General features: G+C 35.5%; 1 protein-coding gene across 21 annotated transcripts in view; it reads right to left on the bottom strand.

The window, feature by feature from the left end:
* Positions 1 to 4280: 4280 nt before the first annotated feature.
* LOC131438867 (somatostatin receptor type 2-like) overlaps positions 4281 to 20940 on the bottom strand; it is a 209766-nt gene continuing 193106 nt past the window's right edge. For all 21 annotated transcript variants that reach the window (XM_058609225.1, XM_058609234.1, XM_058609218.1 and 18 more), the window contains one exon: positions 4281 to 6379. In XM_058609225.1, the coding sequence (XP_058465208.1) occupies positions 4460 to 5932 (1473 nt within the window). In that variant the 5' untranslated portion in view covers positions 5933 to 6379 and the 3' untranslated portion in view covers positions 4281 to 4459. The remainder of the gene's footprint in view (positions 6380 to 20940) is intronic.

The following is a 20940-nucleotide window of genomic DNA, read 5'->3' as shown; positions in this document are numbered from 1 at the left end:
TGGAGTTTTTCTTCAAGCTCTGCAAACTAGAAGAATTTATCAGACAGTTTTATGGTATTTGTACCAGTTTTTGACACACGTTTGTGGATAAATACTAATGAAATTGGTAATTTCCCACTTACCACGCTTTAGTTTCGCAACCGGAAGTCGGATCCGGGTAAAATGTTCCAAAAATTTTAAAATTCAATAGCAGGCTATGGGACCATGAGACCTTCCATTTGAATCTTAGTTGTGAAAATCGGTTCAACCATCTTAATCATCATAAAAGTGAAAGCATATATTTGTTACATACATACACACAACAAACACACATACACACAGACATTTGCTCAGTTCGTCGAATGATATATTCCATTCGGCCCTCCGGTCCTCGGTTAAAAAGTCGGTTTTCACAGTGTTTGCGTAGCCTTTCTTTCTGAGATATAGGGCTGTAAGTAAATACCGTGGTGACTAAGTAAAGCGCAGCAGCATGAAGCGATACCGATAATTAGGGTCACAATCATTTCACTTGGTTTTCACCGTGTAGTCCCGGGTTGGCAGTTCAATGCATAGGACGTTGGTTTTACAAGCCAGTTGTCGTATGTTCGAGCCCCGACCTGGAAGGATTCTCAGTGTCACTAGGATCCATAGTACTAGCCATGCAATGATTCTGTGCGCTAAGAATCGGCTGCGGAGTCTGCTGAAACAGAAAGGCCAAATTCCGTAAAAGGAATGTGTAATGCCAAGACTTTGCATGTATGTAACAAAAAACGTGCTTAATCCACCTAGCAGTGAGATGATACCTTTTTTTATCAATCCGCATAAGTTTTTTGCATGAATATTCTTCGGTGATTTAGTTCTCATGAAATTATTTTAATGATCGTCGTTTCAAGTGATAATTTAAAGTCCTATTCACTCATTACCCTGTAATGTCGAAACTGCAAACCGGATCGAATTTTAATCTAAACGTGTGACAATCGATTGAACATTCCATGAGATGTCGAAGTAGGATAACCCAAAACGATTCGTATGGCCAAAAATAAATATGACGAAATTGCAATAGTTTTGAGTCCAACTTTGAAGCTTTTTGAAGTCGTCATCTTCTATATCGGCTTGAATTTTAAAAACTCATCACCCTTTAATTCTAGAATCGGAAATCAGAATCGGATAAAATTCATAAATTTTGCATGGAACCATAAATACTTTAATTTGAATTTTTGTTTTTGAATTCGATTTTTTTGATGTGGAACACATCTTTATTTTCAATATAGGGGTGCAAATCAGAAACTCAAGAAAAACTGCACGTAGAAATGTGGTCAGGTTTTAAACACTTACAGCTCAGTCTATTCTGTATAAATTATTAATATTATTTCATCATTTGATAGGAAATATTTCTATGTTTCGATTTGAATGTATCAAGCCACGTATTTTCAATTATATATGATTGAATTTTGATTAGTAGCGAGTAGTGTCCTATTTGGCTGCTAAAAATCTTTGGCATACCGGATTTCCCTGCCATAGACGACGGTTTTGAAGGAGTAAGCGATGTATCAAAGAGAGAGCATCGCTCTGATTGGTCAATCGATGCAAAAGCGAAGCTGTTGGAAGCACGCGAATCTATAAATAGAAGCGAAATTAAAGCTAACGTTTCAGTCCTACTCCTAGCATGCTAGAGGTAGGTTGTTGCTAGACAGCAAGACAAAAACGTGCCATAAAACGATTTGAAGCTTTAAGGGCTGATGCCAGTTGTTAGCGTAAAACCGTGTCGCTCGCTGTGCGTATTACATTTCTCTCCATGCTCTCTCGCAAATGTACAAAATGACTCTCGATGTGGCCGGGTGGCCAAGAAAGTTTTGATATTTTCGGTTACTAGTTTGACTACATCACATAAAATCCAATAAAGCTACCGCTTGTTTGGCAGCCTTGATGAGCCGATTTTATTTCTCTCACATGTTTCGTTACGTTCCAGGATACAAGAGCAGAAAAAAATGGTGCCGCCATAGAAACATACTTACCATTACAAAAATAACATTCACTTAATTTTTCTCGCGACAATATATATGTTTTTATGCACTATTCGCATCTAAACTAAATTATCTAGACATTGTCAGGATAAATTTTTGATCCATGCTTTTGAAGGCGAGATATTCATTGAACAAATTGAAAGTTGCCGTTTTCAGCTATGCAACTTTTCCTTCAGAAAAAAAAAATCATTCTGAAATTTTCACAGTTTTTTTTATATTCGTCACCGTTTCTGAGAAAATCAGATTTGAAGCGTGAAAATAGCATTTTAAGACGCCCTAAAATACACTGGCCTCAGCCCTTAATTGGTATGCTCTGATCTTATGTCATGCAAGCTCGGAATTCCATGTTATGTCGTTTCCCTATGAGAAATTGACAACTACCTTTGGATAAATTTTGAGTGCTTAAGATAATTTTCTAATATATATTAGATGAACTCGATTGATAATGAGAAATAGTTTATCGCTTCAACCGAAATCGCAGAATGGTAGAGAAACTTAACGCTAAAAAAACTGCTTGCATAAAAAACTTGAACACAAGCTTGGCGAAGAGAAGCTTAATTATCAAAATCGCAAGTATGTACAAAGATATATTTGCATGCATTTGGGATAATGATGTAATTTCGTTGGTCATAAAACAAATGCAAATAAAGACAAATGATGTTCGGTGTTGGCTCGGATTGATTGAACTTTTTGATTGTAGATCATTAGAAATTTTGGTTGCCTTGTTCCACATCAATGGCTCGAACAACCCTATGGGGCTGATCCTTGTTTTTTTAGAAAACGATTGTGCTTTCAGAAACGATTCGATACTGGAACCGGAATTCGAAAATCAGTGTAGTCGAAGTCAGTTAAATTCACCTGAAGAGTTGTTTATTTTACATTTGATTCAAAATGTTCGAAAATCAGTGCAGACATCTTTGAGAAATCGCAGTGCGAATTAAATTTCCGAATCGAAAACTGAATACCGCTGAAACTGAAATAAGTTTATTTGTTCAGCCATCTATGAGAAAAATGAGTTGCACTATTTTAATATCGTTTGACATATCATCCTGTAGCTCAGTAACCAGAATTCGGATTATAATTCAGGAACCTTGTTTGGGAGCATACGACTTTTCATATGAATCTGAGTTTGTTGAAAACGGTTGAGTCATCTCCGAAAAAAATGAGTGAAATTGTTTGTCACCCACGCATTTGCTGATCTCGACGAACTGATTCGAATGGTATATGGGTGTTATGTTCTTCCAGCATTTATTACTGTAAGTAGTTTAAATCAATATAATTATGGATTTGCTATCAACTCGAAAATGCTGCCATCATCTAGTTTACATATGTCATATTCGAACGATTATGTTGCCAAAAACGAACCGTGCTAAAGTCGGTCCGACACAAAATGTCACTAAAAAGGATGCTGTACACAGTCTTTTTGGTACATAGAAACAATTGTATGTAACAGTATAAAAAATCGTGTTTCACGTTGCTTCCAAGCATTGCATTGTCATACAGCGCTCAAAACTCCTACTACCGCAATAAGACGAATAGTCGCTTACACAAAAATGTCGATATATCCTTTAAAAATGGACGGATTTTAACAACCTATGGCTTGTTGGATAGCTATTACCGTGCGAAATCTAAGTCTGGAAACATATTCTCCTTTCAAGGTCACGTGTGACAAATACTGTGAAAATTTTGACATAAAACTTCGTATAACTCAAAAAGTAAACATTCGATCTCAAAACCATTCAATAGCGTTCAGGGTGACGGGGAGACCTTTCATTTGCGACTAGTATGATCAAAATCGGTCCAACCATCTCTGAGATCTCGATTTCTTAGTTGACAACACACATACATACCCACACACACGGACATTTGCTCAGTTCGTCGAGCTGAATCGATTGGTATATGACATTCGGCCCTCCGGACCTCGGAAAATTTTTCTAAATTCTATACCTATTATATATATATATATATATATATATATATATATATATATATATATATATATATATATATATATATATATATATATATATATATATATATATATATATATATATATATATATATATATATATATATATATATATATATATATATATATATAAAAGGTAACAAGGTAAAAAGGTAAAACCGGTTATGTTAAAATGATGAACTAGGCGACCGCCTTAGGCAGTTCTTCGGAAAGGTTACGTGCTGCGCTGTATGATTTTCTTGAGTAATTTTAGATGGTTTCAGCAGTTTCTCAATCGCTATTCCAAAAATATTGAATGACGAACTATATAAAATTCACATCCCACACATAAACGCGTGGCCAGGCCCCGAAATAGTGAATAGTTTTATTACATTCAATTTTATCTTAATTACATCGTTTTGTTTCTCACTTTTTTGCCACATTTTTGACATATTATACAAATATATTCTCCTAGCCAATTGTTTGGAACAACTGTATAAGATTCGATTTAAGACAATTGCACTAATTCGCCTACACTACTGTTGACATTTGATGCCGTCGAGCTGGTATTATTCACGCTACTATAAATGTGGGTGGTGGCCGTTCCCGGTCGTTGCTCGTTGTTGCAGTTCTTTGCATTGTTCCCACTGCTACCGGCGATAGCACTGTGGTTACCGTAGCTATTATTGTTGTTATTATTATTATTATTACTATTATTCATCAAACTCCTCTGAACCGGTGGGCTGGGATTCCGTGAGGACACAGTTGAAGCTGCTGTTGTGGTTGTCGTACCCGTTGTGGTTGGATCGATCAACAGTCGGTGCTGCACCTTGGATGTCGTCAGCTGGGTGGTGTCCGAATTGGTGCGAGTGCGGGACCGCTTGGGCATGACACTATTTTCAAGTTTCAACTGGGCATTCACTTCGGCCCGGGCGGCACAGGTGCAAGCTTTCATGAAACTTTTCTTGAAATTTTCACTAAGGTACGCGTAGAGAATTGGGTTGATAGCTGAGTTGATATAACCAAGACAGCCTACTAATAGGAATAGGATGATATCTAAACGCGTTTGGCATGATTCGGCTGGTGAGCTTATGAGCGCCACCTGGGAAATCCAGTACGGCAACCAACATAGAATGTACACTGTGATGACAGTGAGAACTAATTTAGTGACTTTTCTATGCGAGCGTCGTTTTCCGCGTGATTTGTTTGTGGTTTTGGGTCCAACGTTGCGAAGCTTCCTTATCACCAGACAGTAAAAGGTCATAATGAAGCAGAGAGGGATGACAAATCCCAGTATCAACGAGTAAAGGGTAAAGGTAGTGCCAGGCAGGTGTTCGTGCGATTCTGGCCACACAATTTGGCAGGAGTATGTGTTGGGCACTACCTCAATACTGTTACCATATATCATTATTGGTAGCATGATTATGGCTGAGGCTAGCCAAGCCAGCGCAGAGACCACACGTGATACGAGCGGCGTTCGGTATTTCGGTGAGGAGATATGATGACAAATGGCAATGTACCGGTCGGCGGACATGATGAACAGAAATATTGACGAAGTAAACTGTGTAATCGATGTGCTGACCATGTAAGCCTTGCACATGGCTCCACTGAAAACCCAGCGCCGCATGTGCATCGTTGCGATTAGGAATGGGATTCCAATCAGGAAGCACTCGTCCGCAATGGCCAGATTCAAAATGTACATGTTGGTTACCGTTTGCATGTTGGAGAACCTCAGCACCACATAGATTACCAACGTATTGCCCATGACACCGATCAGACACACGACAGCGTACAGAATCATGAAAAGAGTGTACGTAATTGGCATACTCGTCGGGGGACAGGTGAAGTTACTGTGCAAAAAACTGTCGTTCGATCCTTCAAATCCGCTTCCATCTAAACCACTCAGTACGAACTCATCCAGTGAGGTGTTGTCACCAAATAAGCCTCCTCCGGTCAGGAAGTATGTCAGATTACTATCCATCGTACCGTTGGATTCTGTTTTCGATCTTGTGACTCGATTATCAAACGCTGCAGCGTTTTCGAAATTTCAATAAGTCTTCCATTTATAATACACTTGTCCTATGCCGCACCAAGTTCCGTGTCAACACAAATACAGGAATTTTTTTCTCGCTGCACTAAAACATTAAGGGGCTACGTGACACATGATAGCACCGGAGGAAAACTCAATTGAATCGTGTGCTGCTGACGGGCCCAGGTTGTCTGGCGGCAACAATGATGTTGGTGGTGAAGACTATGCTGCACATATCCCAGGCACTAACAATCCGAACTTTTTCCCGACTACAGCCGGAAACAGCAATGTACTACGAACGGTCAGAGGGGAACAACAGTCAACGACTATGATGAAGGATCTTTTTCCGGATGGCCATACGGTTGTCAGGGTCGGTTGTTGAGTTTTATAGAGTGTGTCCTGTAAATAGACAAAAGTGAGAGAGAAAAAAAGAAATTGTTGTAATCAGGCCAGACGATTGGTTTCTGTGTGTGAAATACCGCGTATAAAAGTAATTATCGTTTTGACACAATATTTGAAGCAACATTGATTTTTGATGGACGGATTAACGAAGTGCTGATCAAACAAATTTATTTTCGTGTGTTGTTTTTTTTAACCCTCGCCGAGTTTCTAAAGATAATTACAATATTATACACACGGAAAGACCGAAATCAGCATTTTGGCGAAAAAAATTGTTGATTTTCTGATTTTAGTTAGTTAGTTTTTGAGACAACTAAAAAAATCTTACTTTCGCTAATTTAGATTTTTTAATTCTAATTCCCTTAATAATAATAAACTATTTGTTGAAATGGCTATTTTTTTTAGTTGAATTCACCAATTAAACATGCTGTAATTTCTTAGCTAAGGCACACTTCATATCCATTCAACTAATTTTTTAGTTGAATAAGAGAAATAAAACGTTGTTTTCAACCAACATAAATGGTTTAATTGGTTTCTGCAGTTTGCAGCTATATGGCGCTCTTTCACCGAAAAAACGTTAACCCCGTAATGACTACTAGCCACTAGATGACACACTACCACCGAAAAAAATTTCAGTCGTGGTTATCTTTTCTATATTGGCAGGTATAAATACGATGATGTATTGGAGAAAAAGACATAAGCGAAACATAAACTTCTTTTTGAATATTATTCTTCTAAATCGCTGTTTTCTTCATACGACTTCGCGAAATCGACTCTCTCACTGAAAACTTTGAGCACTCGGAAAACAGAAACCGAATACAAGTAGTACACCGGACGGCGTGGCCCGGAAGGTTGGAAGATACAAAAAACATCATTTGACGTGTACAATTAGAGTGCAACATTCGAAACTAACTTCACTGTTCCGCGTAAAAACATTATTACGCACAATCGCTTCAAATGCGCACCAATTCTGAATAAATACACTTTCCACTAACAGTTTACGGCATTTTTACATATCGGTTTAGAAATGTATATATGGATATATCGCAACACATGCGAAAAACATCTAATCAATTTGCAAGCAGTTTCAACAAAACTGCCCTTTTTAGCTTTTTAATGGATTGTTTTCCTTTGACACTTCTCATGAGTTTTTGGCTAATAAACTTGTTAATTAAATCAATTTCATTCTTGTTTTCTTTGTGCTGTCCTTCAGTAATGATGGTGATAGATAAATAGAAACAAATTTTCTGATTTTAATAACAAAATTAGTTGTCAATGAGAATTTCGTGTTGGATTGAAATATTGCTGGTTTGTGTCCAGAATATTCGCCAACTATACACATTCTCTAAAAATAAGAGTTTTTTTCAGCGAAGTAAATTCTCAATTTTAACTAATTTTATAGTTATTTTGGAAATTTTGTTGTTAAAATCAACTAATTCAAAAACAGTAATATGAATTAGGCGCAGAGCTAATTTCGGTCGTTCCGTGCAGTACAATTTTTAAATGTGTTTTGATGAGGTGAAAAACCCGCCTCCGTTTTGGTTGGTAGTTTCATTAGTGCTATAAGAAAATAGTCTACGATTGGTTTTAGTGACAGTGAAAACATTCAATCACTTTCTACCTAACACGGCACATTCCATCCGGAAGTAATATTTTTATATCAGACCAAATAGGTAAAAGTCGAGTATTGATGGCAAGACTGTATAGTTAAAAACTTCTTCTGCTGTATTTAATTAAGTAAAATTTCAAATTTCAAAGATGTCACTTCGAATTAAGCAATCAATGCAGTTGATTGCAATGAATTGTTCAAAATGGTGTGAAAATAAATAAGATAAGTGAAAGTATTATCTAGTTTGGTCCTAAGCCGTATAATAATGCAAAAAAAAAATCTTGTGCCAAATATATTATAAGCCAGTATGAATCACAAATCACATTGCGATTCGTTACGGACATAACATCGCAAAGACCGAATCGATTTTTTTAATTCAACGTTCTCATACTAGGTTCAAACATTTCGAAACTCGAGTGTAGAACATCCACAGACATTTTCATAGCATATGTACACCCAAACCTCCATTTACGTAATAATCGGGGGTTCGTAAATCGAATTATGACATAACAAAAGTTTTTCTTATTGGATATGTATAATATAATGTATAATTATGGAACGAAAATTATCAGCATTTTCAGAAAAAGAATATTCTCAGTTGTATCAATTCCAAAGTTGGCGACTTCCGATTCATCGATATTCTTTACAAACCATCAGAATGAGTAGATGTCGGAAAACGATGTTCGAGGTTGTTCTGAATTCAAAGATGACGACTTCCGGTTCATTGATATTCCCGGAAAACCCTTACAATATGACTATTTTCGGAACGGGTTTGATGAGTAGGCGCTTACATTTTTGGAGCAGTAGTATAATATCTGCGTTAGATCTAAATTATAGCCGGATTTAATAAAACAAAAACTAAAATACCAGTCAAATCAGTTTCATATTATCAAGACTGTTGAAGCTGCCCTGAATAATGCGAAATGTTGGATATAAAGAAATGGAGCAGATGGCTATGCCATCTTGGAATTCAAAACCACCTCAAACATCGTTTTCGACATCTACCCATCAAACCCGTTATTGTAGGGGTTTTGAGGAATATTGTAAGGGGGTTCGAGGAATATCAATAAACCGGAAGTCGTCGCTTTGGAATTCAGAACCACCTCAAACATTGTTTTCTGACATCTACTCATCAAAGCCGTTCCGAAAATACCCATATCGTAAATAAGCCATGGAATGTAAATAAGCCGGAAATGATTTTCATTGTATGCAAAAACCTCTTTTTACGAGGTAGATTCGTAAAAAAAGTTCACGTTATTTGGGATTTGTTCGTAAAAAGAGGCAACGTAAAAAAAGTTTACGTAAACGGAGGTTTGGGTGTGTATATAGTTATAATAAACGGCAAGCTATATATTTAAGAGAAATTACTATCAAAGAGAAAAATAACTTTTCAACTGAGTTTTCTTCACCTAATTATTTAACCAATTCTATGTTATTAAGAACACTTGATACACTCTCTTCTCTCGAAAAAAAGGCGGTTGGGTAATGTCAGCGACATAACTGGATGACGTGTGTACGAATAAACTAACAAGCTTTTCCACACTTTGGATTGTTTTTCTTTAGTTTGAGAAAATTCTTTATTTATTTATTATAAAAAAAGTTAACAAACATAACAGATATACATTTTTGTTGATTTATTATTTATTATAATTATATTTATATTGATTCATCAGAAGATTTGGCATAGTTGTATTTTTCATGATGGCAACGATTGACGTTTAAATTATAAAGAAAATCAAATGAAACCAAATGTTTTCAATTTATAACGCAAAATATTTGTATTTTTTGTTATGTTCAAGGATACCTTGTGGAAAGTGCCAAAAACATGTTTGGTAAATTGTTGTACCTAAAACATGTAGCCATAAGTATACAAGAGGATGCAATAAAACAAAATTTCTTAGAATCAGCTCGGTTTTGGCTGTTTGAATTTGGAAGCTCGAAATTCTTGAGAAAATTTAAAAAAGCAAAATAGCAAAATTTTTACTACTCGTACTGTCTATGGGAACTACCAGTGTTAGTGAGTTTTGAAGGAATTGCATAGATGCATATATACTGGAAAAAAAGTCGACCACAACAAATATCACACTCAGCATTCTCATCTCTCGCTTATAAACCGAATAAGCGGTACACAGCTCATGCTAAAGATTTTGATCTGTAACAAAGATTGAACAATTTCGCTATAGGCGATATAATAAATTATAACAGCAATTTTTTATAAACTGAAAGACTAAGTTGATCGTTTTAAGCAACATGCACAAATATGCCTCCCGCATAGTTAATGAAAAATACTCATGGTTTTTAACCATCCATAATCACTGAAAATATTCCGTATTTCTATGTGTCGGTTTTGCACAATACGCTTTGGTCGATGCTTCGTTTAATTCATGCAGTTGAAATTTTGTGCGTTTTATTTTGGTACTGAATTTCATCTTAATGTTCGTTCCTACTTCCGTTCACACATTTCACACATAAACTTCAACTTTGAATTATTTTTGGATGTCTCATACTACTGAAAATTTTATCATAAATTACTGAACCTATTTTCAATGGTATGGAGAAGAAATTATGTTGCTGCGTGAAATACAACAAGAGATATTTACGATTTAATTCTGCGCATTCCTGTACAGGTTGCAATTCGAAAAGGCTTAAAATGTCTGTTAAAAACACCCGTAAAACACACACCGAAAATTAGGTACATAAGGAATCTTCAGCAACATTAATTTTTATCTTTGAGCTCCTCCCGAAACGAAATCCTGGGTACGGGCGTGCTCATGACAACCTCTAAAGAGCAAGAAATACCTGAGCATTTCCAGAAATGCTTAGCAGATAATCAGACTTGACCTTCTCCGATTTGGATGAAACTTTGCATATGGCTTCAGTATGGCAAACCATAAGTTTTGAACCGATGGAGAGGTCAATCCTACTCACGACTGATTTTCAAAAAGGGCGTATGTGTTTTTGCATTTCACAAAAATGCCTTTTTCAAATTGTTGTAACTCGGAAACCGTTAATTGTACAAAAATGGCGTTCAGGAAGAAGTTGTAGGGAATCGATTGGGCACTCTAAAAGTATATAGACTGAAAATTTTTCTAATTTTTTTCTCAATAATTACAAAATAATCCGAAAAAGTAAAAAAAAATCAGTGTTTTAATTTTTTTTTTTGATCATTTTTATTTTAAAGCGATCATTAAAACCTACAGATTGATGGCTATCCCATCCGTGCCTTTTGAAAAATGAAGAAGTTACAACTAAAACAGTTTACGGGTGCATGCAAATGATCGAGTTCTTCTAGTTGTAATTCGGAAACCGTTAATCGTACAAAAATGACGTCCAGGAAGAAGTTGTAGAGAATTAATAGTGCAATAATTTAAACAATTCTCAATAATTTCAAAATGAATCAAAAAAAATTAAATTAACAAAATGGCTTATTGATGGCTATCTCATCCGTGCCTTTTGAAAAATGAAGAATTTACAGCTAAAACAATTTACAGATATATTCGAAATTTTAATTTCTCGTTGAAACGATTTGAAAAAGGCAATTCTGATTTTGTCACTTTTTCGTCTACTCATTCCTGGAATTGCTCACCTGTGCCAAATTTGGTAAGAACCCGTTAGATTATACTGAAGTTATACTGTAACAAACATAAACATGCGTCATGCGTTCCTGTTGCGATTGTGATACCATACAATAGTAAAATGATTCGCAATTACCCTCTGCTTTAGAGCGAATCTCAACAGCAGCGTTCTAACTCGTGATGCACAGACGGGTCACCGAGACATATTTGCTCTCGCACTGGTGCAGTGCGGTAAAATTTCATTTTCAATCGAATATTATAAGATGAAAATGAAATTTATGGCCACTGGCCGTCAGCATATCCCTTCTAATTCATATGACTTTTGCTGCAATTTACAAGTGAAGCTCCCCGAATTCATCGTCAGTTGAATAATCGTACCTAGTCATATGAAGTTTTTCTTGCTCAGTTTCAAGTGCCAAGTAGTCTAGCTGCTTCATTGTCTTCGCTCTTGGTAGTAAGCAATTTCGAACGAATAGACTTATAAATGGAGTGTGTTAAAAATGAAAACTTAAGGAGGAAACAATTAATTTATGTGTATTTTGTGATTGATATTTCAGCTATCTGGTTAGTCTTTCATCTACTATCTTGAACCAATTCGAATGTTTACATGAACCTTATTTGAAGACCGCTCCCACACTATTGAAAGAGATATTTTGTTACTTCAAGAGATCAACTGACGGTGGTTAAACTGAGCCTCGATTGAAGAGAAACGAGTGATGAACTGAATGCTGCTCGTTCGGGCCGTCAGCAAACATTGTATGTGTCAGAGAGTGAAGTTTACTGCAGTGGAGAGATCGTGAATGTGTTCCACCTTTGTATTGCATACCATTGCATTGCATATTGTATGTCTCCTATAAACTGTTGAATTCATAAATTGTTCGTATGAAAACTATAATAGTAATAGATGAGATATATATTTCAGAGTCAAAAACATTATAATAGAGGTATATTTTGCATATTAATCTATTGAAATAGTTATTTTTGTTTCATACGACAACTGGCTTGTATGACAGACGTCCTATATATTGAACCAAAAACCCGCACGAAGAATTTTCAAACGCACTAGGCAAAAAAATTAACAGTTTATTGAAATATATTATGCAAACTAGAGAGCAACTTATTGAATATTATTGGTTAAAAAATCCATATTTATGTAAATGAATATCAACAAAACTTTTCAACCGTTGTAAAACTCATTTTTCGCTTAGTTCACTTAGAGTGTGATAACATATTAGGAATATAAATAAGTACATATACATATGCATATGCACGCAAACATACTCACACACACATACAAACTTACATACATGCATACATACATACATACATACATACATACATACATGTACTCCACACGCAAACATCGTAACATTGAGCTACTGTTTCTATTCTAATAGATTCTGACTAAGGTTAGTGTACCAACAGTCATCTCATTAGTAGAGTCACCATATTATTTTAGCGATTACTCGACTTTCAATTAATGCATTGTGATAAAATCGAATACAATATCTTTGCTTCGGATTTGTGAAGCACTACCGCAGAAAAAGTAGTTCGAAAATTGTTCAATACTGTTGTTATAGCGATGCAAAAACTTGAAGCGAATACTCCTAATTTCATCTTATTTTTGAAGTCAATCGAACAGAGACAACAGATCTAAAGATCAGGCAAATGTGGCTGAGTAACTCCGAATGATTATGCAAGTTTTACTTTTGCGACGGGTCTTGGTCGAGTAATTCCTCCAATTCTTTATCTTCCAATTTTGATGGCGCTCCGGTTCGTTCTTCGTCTTCCAAATTGAAATGTCCACTTTCAAACCGTGCAAACCACTTCCGATACATTTGCTCAGTTAGATCATGCTCATCATATACTTCCACAAAAATACGATAAATTTCAACTGCTGTTTTCTTCATTTCGAAATAATGAAAAAGAACTTCCCACAACATCAATTTATTCGCCACAAAATTTGACATTTTCTTAGTAAAACCGTGCTTAATCCACCTAGTAGTGAGATAAACCTTTTTTTATCGATCCACATGTTTTCTGCATCAATAATCGTTTTTCTCTCAAAAATTAAGACAAGAGAGACTGGTCATCGATTGTTTTATTATAATAAGCAGAAAAAAGATTACTAAAATAATCAGGACAATTCAAAACACTTTTTTATATTTTTGAGTGATACTAAAATTGTGTTTAATTTTGATTGCAAGCGTCATTTTATCGCCAATTATGGCGAAAAAATAAAAATCTCCGTGAATAGTTCTTACAATCTAACCAGGGATAGTTTCACCAAACAAACACTTTTCACGAAACTGTGTTTGGTTCGCACTTAACAACGGGGGCTAGAGCGAACCTGATATAAGAATCAGGTTCGAAATTGACTCGATTTTCCGTTCAACAACATTAAAACTAGGTTCGAAACAAGTTCGAACAAACGGTTTGGCAGCAACCATGGCGAAACTGGGTTAGGTTTAGCATCAAGCGAAAATGAAATAAATTTGCTACATTTTTTAGTTTTGAAGGTCAGTTATGACTTGTGACAGATATTGTCAAAAAACAGTAAATTTTTAAATTTAATTTTGCATAATTCGGAAAATATTCATCAGATCCAAAACATAAACAATAGCGTATATACTTTCAAAAAGACTTTCATTTCAATCTAGTTTTGTCAGAATCGGTTCAGCCTTTTCTGATTCTTTTATTTGTATTTTATTGTAAAGTTTGTTATTTGAATAAAATTGTGCTAAAATCGGTTCAGCTATTTTAGAAAAAATCAAGTGAAATGTGTCACATACATTCATATTCTTACCGCTACACACCCACAAGTAGTCATTTTTTCGATTTTGTTTAACTGAGTGGAATATTATATGAGACCCGGCTCAAAAATCAGAACTTTTCTATATAAATAATAATAAAAAATAACAAGAACGTATGAATCTGCCTCAATGAACGCTATTATAATGGAGAAAAGTTTGGAAAGGTCCTGCCTTAGCCTTATTTTTATATATTTCATGAGGCTTAACCCGTGATCAATCAGCTCAGGAACCGTGATCGGCTTAACGGATAGTCATTAGTTTGATGAACGGAAACTTCCCACAATCGCCGATTCATTAGTTGGAGTAGTACTTTATTGATTTTTCATAGAATATTCTATACAAACAAAATCAGGGTTTTCTCTATTACAGCATCATAAAAAATCAAATAAATGCCATTGCTGAATAAACAGAGCTGTCATTGCAGTCAGGTTTTATATTGCTCCTGCACATGCTGCTCGATCCGGACACGTTCACCGAGAGGACACCGATTGCTGGCACTTTTATTTGCACATCGATTTGTTTGATATAAGCAAGCTTCGTTTCGTCCGGATGAGCATGATCAAATTAATTGGAAAGTTGGAAGTCGGCATGATTGCACTAACAGTTTTGCCAATACTAACAAGCTTCTGTTGCTGTACTTATTCATGCGAAACTCCAGTTAGACTTTTGTGCTCATTGGTGACTCTAATTAGAATAAAACTCAGTAAAAAATACAGACGAAAATGGTGGATGAACAGGAACTGATCCAATAAATCATTTAGGACATTTTTAACCAAGTGTTTTGTTCTCAACCAAAAAAGTTTACGATTACACAACAGAGACAATTAGTGTCTGTATTCGGACCAACTAAATACGATTCTAGCGCTACAAAATCATCCGTCTGTACTGTTGTTTCTCGGAATAAATAATTTTCCAACAAATGAAAAGCTTTTGTTCTAATATCAAACAACAATAGAAAGTTCAGTTTGTATAAATTTCCCTTCCTTGGAGAATTGGCGATCTTCGTGAAACAAGAAAGACATATTGCGAAACTTTCCCAATCTATTGTTGCTCCATAAATAATGCAGCAGCAGATAATGTTGACTGAATAAATTCAATAAAAGATTAGCACCTCCGAGGTCGGCGAAGTTCAAACGAAGAAATTCACCACTCCAACCTGGTCCAGTTGGCAGGAAAACTGGCAGACACCACCATCTTAACGTTACCACCGGGGCCAGCAGAGGCAGCATTATGCACCCGGAAGTGGTTTATTAAACTTTATCCTGATGCACATTTTTGCCGAGGCAAATTGAACGCTCGTAAAAAGCCTTCAATAGGGGAGATCGGCTAACCGAGGAATGTCAGCAGCAATAGCATCAATGCATTAGGACCATATTCCATTATCAAATTTTACACATTAGCTTTTATGAATTTTCAGACTGTACCGGCCCAGCTACACGTCAGAAATCTTCTTATAAATCTAACTTGTTCAGACAATAATTGTATGTTCTGTCAAAACTGAAGTAAGCTAGTAATTAAATTTACTTTAATGTTCACTTTAACTATCGTTAGATACATCAACTTTGTTGAGGGGTTTATAAGATGGTATTTACTTGCATAATTCTACATTTTTTATTAACAGTCTCAATAGGAGGCTGTGAAACAACGACGTAAAATGTGTATAGAATTCACATACTTATACAGTATAAAGAACTATTCAACTTCATCGAAATTATATTATTTTTATTTGGTTTTAAGTTCGAACACGTCTTACTTAGTGTAAAAAAGGGGACGGGTGTAGCGTGATGGGTAAGTCAATGCCTTTCAAGCAGCCCGCCTGGGTTCGATTCCCAACCCCGCACAGAGGGTCAGAAAGTTTTTCGGGCCCGAAGAGGTGAATGACCTTAAGATTAAAACCTCTATAATCGAAACAAAAAAAACTTAGTGTAATCAAAGACATCATGTAACAAAAATATTCAGCTCTCACAATTTTGCGGCGCCCCAGTCGAATACGCATCAAAACTCGTACGTACACTGAAAAAACTTCTGAATTTTGCTGGTGACCTAATTTCTCATATGATTCAATTCATAAAGACCTGATTCGTCAAATGGCGGAATATTTCATATGCAATAACTTAATGTTGTATTTGCATGGAATTTTTTTTTATTTTTGTGACAATATGAATATATATGCCCCATTTATTATTAATTTATGTTATTTTACTTCACCTCGGTTTTAACCATTCGCCATCATTTTTTTTTTTTTGTTTCAATTATAGAGGTTTTAACATTAATGTCATTCGCCTCTTCGGGCCAGAAAAACTTTCTGACCCTATGTGCGGGGTTGGGAATCGAACCCAGGCGGGCTGCGTGAAAGGCATCGACTTACCCATCACGCTATACCCGTCCCCCCCATTCGCCATCATTTTTTGTCAACGAATTTGTAAAATCACAGAGTTTTTTTCGAAGTGTGTACAAATAGGGGAGCAACATGTCAAACTTGGTTCAATTTTTGTCAGCACCGAGAAGCGAACTGTAAGTCAAAACCAACAAAATAAATAAATCGTATTAAACAACAAGGGGAAGATTCTCCTTCGCAATAAGTTTAAAGACACACCGCTTAAGCTCTAAGATATATTTCAAATAATTAGGTTTATAACGAAACTGACGCAGTTTGCCTTTTACCCTCGCCCGATTCAGTCGACATTAAAACCACTTACTACCGTAACGACAGAAACGAAGAACAAAAATGTGCTGTGAAAAATGAGACAATCTATAAGTAAGGAAAACTAGTGAACAAAAAGTACTGACATCGGTTCTATCGCTAAGCAATCCAATCGTTATTGACTTCAAAGAGTGCAATATTCAACCTTTGACACAAGAACTTAAAATTTTTCTTAAGGAATGCATTTCGGCATAAAGAATGTATTTTAATTTTAAAGAATTTGGGTTTCATTTTAATGACTTTGGATTTCACACAACGATGATTTTCATTGGAATAGTGACAATAGAAAATCTGGGTTAATAATGTGAATATTATTACTTGGAACAACAAAACAACAAAACAACAGTGGATTGGTTTGTTCCTATCAATATTTAGGTAAAAATAGCAAATATTTTACTTATGTGTTCCAGTCATTTTTTTGACAAACAATAAGACAGAAAATTTAGTTTGAAAAATCAGTTTTAAATTAAATCTAAAATTCAAATTCGACCATCTCATGACAAAAGGTACTAACTTCAAATGACTGTTAAGTAAATAGTTTACTTTTTCTTCCGGAAATCATTGAATTGGCTCGCGATTATGTCACTACTATTATATCCTGGGTACCGGGAGCTTCAACTATTCGATTGTCGAAACGGTTCGCTATCTCCAGGAGAAATGAACTATCTAACAAGTGTAGTGTGCATGACTACACCGTTTACTTGAGCCCTAGATTTATGTCGGATAGAACTAAAATATATAGAAACGTATTTTTATTAACGAAAGATGAGTACTCCAAATTAGATATTAAGAAGCGAAATGATGCCAGATGCTTAAAGAAATAAAAGTTCATCTGGAATGTGTTCATGCTTTACGTTGCGTGGACAGATCTACCAAAAAAGCCACCAAAAATTACAATCAAATCAATAGATTTCGAAAAACAAAATGTTTTTTTTATTATTACAACAAAAACTGATGTTGGCAGCTCTGTGATTATCTATTCAACTATTATCAACCAATCTTTCGTCTACTAATGCTTTTTAATATATAAAATAAAGCATAGATTAACATATCTGCGGCTACCCAAAGTTAACATCAATTAATTAAAGCCTATTTATTCTAAGTGTATAATTTATTATCATATTTACTAGATGACAACCTGTCATATTTTGTACACCAAAATAAATGTGGCTTGTTTGCAGCGAACGGCATCTGGTTCCAAGCATCGCGCGAGAAAATGCTGATCAGTAGGAACTGGTCTCCAGACAGTCAAACGAAAACAAGAAAGCAATTCTTATAACCGATTACGAAACAAGTTTGAGTCAAAACTTTCTAGCAAAAGATACAGTTTTGATAAGATTCTATTGTAATATTCTTCTTCTTCTTATTCTTCTGCATAGGTAATAAAATCAGAATTGACTTGCTCCGATTTCTATGAAATTTTGCACTCGTCTTCGTTATAGATTTGGCACGGGTTGAGAGACCAGTTTGACTGCAGACTGATTTTAAAAAAGGGCGAATATATTTGTTGCGTACACTACACAAATTATCTTAAGGGGGGAGAATTTTTTTCAGAATAATCATGCAACAACTTAAATCCAAATGTTTTGCAAGACGAAAAGCATAATTCGAACAGCATTTTGTATTTTTTTCGTGGAAAAATATTGTGAAACAAGTCGGTGAAGAGGTATTTTTGTGAACGCTTCTTTAAAATCATGATTTGCGGTTTTCACTGTATCTCAGCGCAGACTAATCAGATGTGAACAAATCAAAGCAGCATAGATAGAGTAGAAGTTTTTCTAGATCCCAACGTTTCTGTTTGATTTTGATTTTAATTTTTTGAATTATTTTGAAACCTCTCCAAAGTGTTTGTAAAATTTGAAACATAAAATGGCTCAGTAGTTTTTGAATGACGATGGACACGGACTTTCAAAACCTGATTTTGCGAAAAACGCGTTTAACCCTCAGGGTACGGACTATAAAAAAGTTACGTTCAGTACGGACTGGGTTAGCCTAACCCGGCGACTTTGATTGGGTGTATATCGAGCTGTACTTTGTCAATTTGAAAAATTTTTTTTTATTTTGTGTGAAATTGTCTCAAAAATATAATAGAGTTGTCAGATTAATCATTTAACTGATTGAAAAAAAATTATAATGAAAAATGTGAACGGGTCTCGAATTTTTTTTGTAAAAAACGTTTTTTTTTCAAAATGCTGTAACTTTTTGAAAAAAAAAAATATTAACATTGTATAACTCGCATTTGAAAGGTAAAAAGTAGTTCTTACAAATGTCCATAACGGTTTTTTGATTTAATCCAAAAACTATATTTTTTTTGAAAAATGAAAATACGCGTTTTTTCGAGTTAGCGAAAAAACGTTGTTTCGTTGATTTATGATGATAAAGGTTAAAATTAATTACTTTGAGCGTAAAAAAATTGTTTCTCAGATATTGTTGAGTAGTATCATATAAATAAATACCAAACATAATTGTTAAAGGCGAATATTTATTATTAAAAAGTTACACAAGTCATGTTACATAATATTGCCGCACTCGCAGCACAGTTTCGCTACGGTATGAAGGGCGGCCGCGTTTGCGCGGCGGGGCGCCTCTCGGAGCAGCTGCTTCTTCTTCGCCTGACAATGGCTCTCCTTCAGATTCTGCGTCTGTTTCAGAATCGTGAGAACTTTCCTCTTCCGCACCTACGGCGTCGTCGGTGTCACTGTCATTCTCTGTAACGCTGTCCTCCTCGTTTTCCTTGTACAACTCCTCCAAAGCAGCAACGCTTCGAGTGATTCGACGCGTTGCCATGTTTTTAATGCGTGTTCTTTAACAAAAAATTACAAGAAACAAAATTTAATGAGTTATAATTCACTACGAGCAGCAAAGATTTCGATATAAGACGTACGTTCAAGTGATTGAGATCTACTACAATACTTCGCTTACACCATGTACAACGCGTTATTTTGAGGTTAGAATCTACAAAATTAAGTAAAGAGTACGTATTCTTACTTACCTTTTTATTCCTCAGCGGCAAACAGACGAAAATTAAAACTTAATTTTTTTGAAAATTTTGTAACGTTCGATACGGACTGGGTGTACCACACCCGAGCACAATGTTTATATGTGTCTAGCTCGGACACAAAGCGGAGACTGACTCTGCCGCTTGGGCCTCTAATAGTGTGTACCTATAAGTTTTTTCTCCCCCTGGTCCGGACCCCCCTCGCCGACTTCTCTTCGTATGGCACTTCTTTCAAATTTCGCTCGGGTTACGATAACCCAGTCCGTACCCTGAGGGTTAAAGTTTTTTGTCTATAAACCCAATGGAAACAATTTATTACTCAAGGGAATCCGTAGGGTCTAACATTTAAAAAAAATCATATTTTTTCTTCTATAATTCGTTATAATGAAACATTTCAAGAATGTTTTGGTAAGTTTTTAAATCAATCGAAGCAAAAATCTTGGGCCTGTGTACCGAGCTCTTACTTCTTCGCAGTATAAGAGAAGCAAATATAAAGGTCTATAACTTGGTGAGTTTTGTTTCGATAGGCTTGAAAATTTCCCAGAATATTCTTAAAACGTTTTACTATGAGAAAATACAAAGAAAATAATAATTGATTATTGAAAAGTGTTAGACCCTAGCCTATTGGAACGAAACTCTGGAAGTTATGGAGTTACCTTTATCTATGGCTATCTCATTCTGCGAACTTTAAACGCGTTTTCCTTGAAAACAGGTTTTGAAAGTCCGTGTCCATCGTCATTCAAAAACTACTGCACCAATTTTTTTCAAATTTCGCACACACTTTTTACATAAAAAAAAGACCCCAAAGTTTACCTTTTCGTTTTGCTACTTTGGGGAGCTATAGCTTAACAGTTTAACAGCT

This window comes from Malaya genurostris, chromosome 3 (assembly GCF_030247185.1).
Source record: "Malaya genurostris strain Urasoe2022 chromosome 3, Malgen_1.1, whole genome shotgun sequence".
In the NCBI taxonomy this organism is placed as follows: Eukaryota; Metazoa; Arthropoda; class Insecta; order Diptera; family Culicidae; genus Malaya; species Malaya genurostris.
Note: the sequence above shows the minus strand (reverse complement) of the source record. Positions and strands in the feature narration are given on the sequence as shown.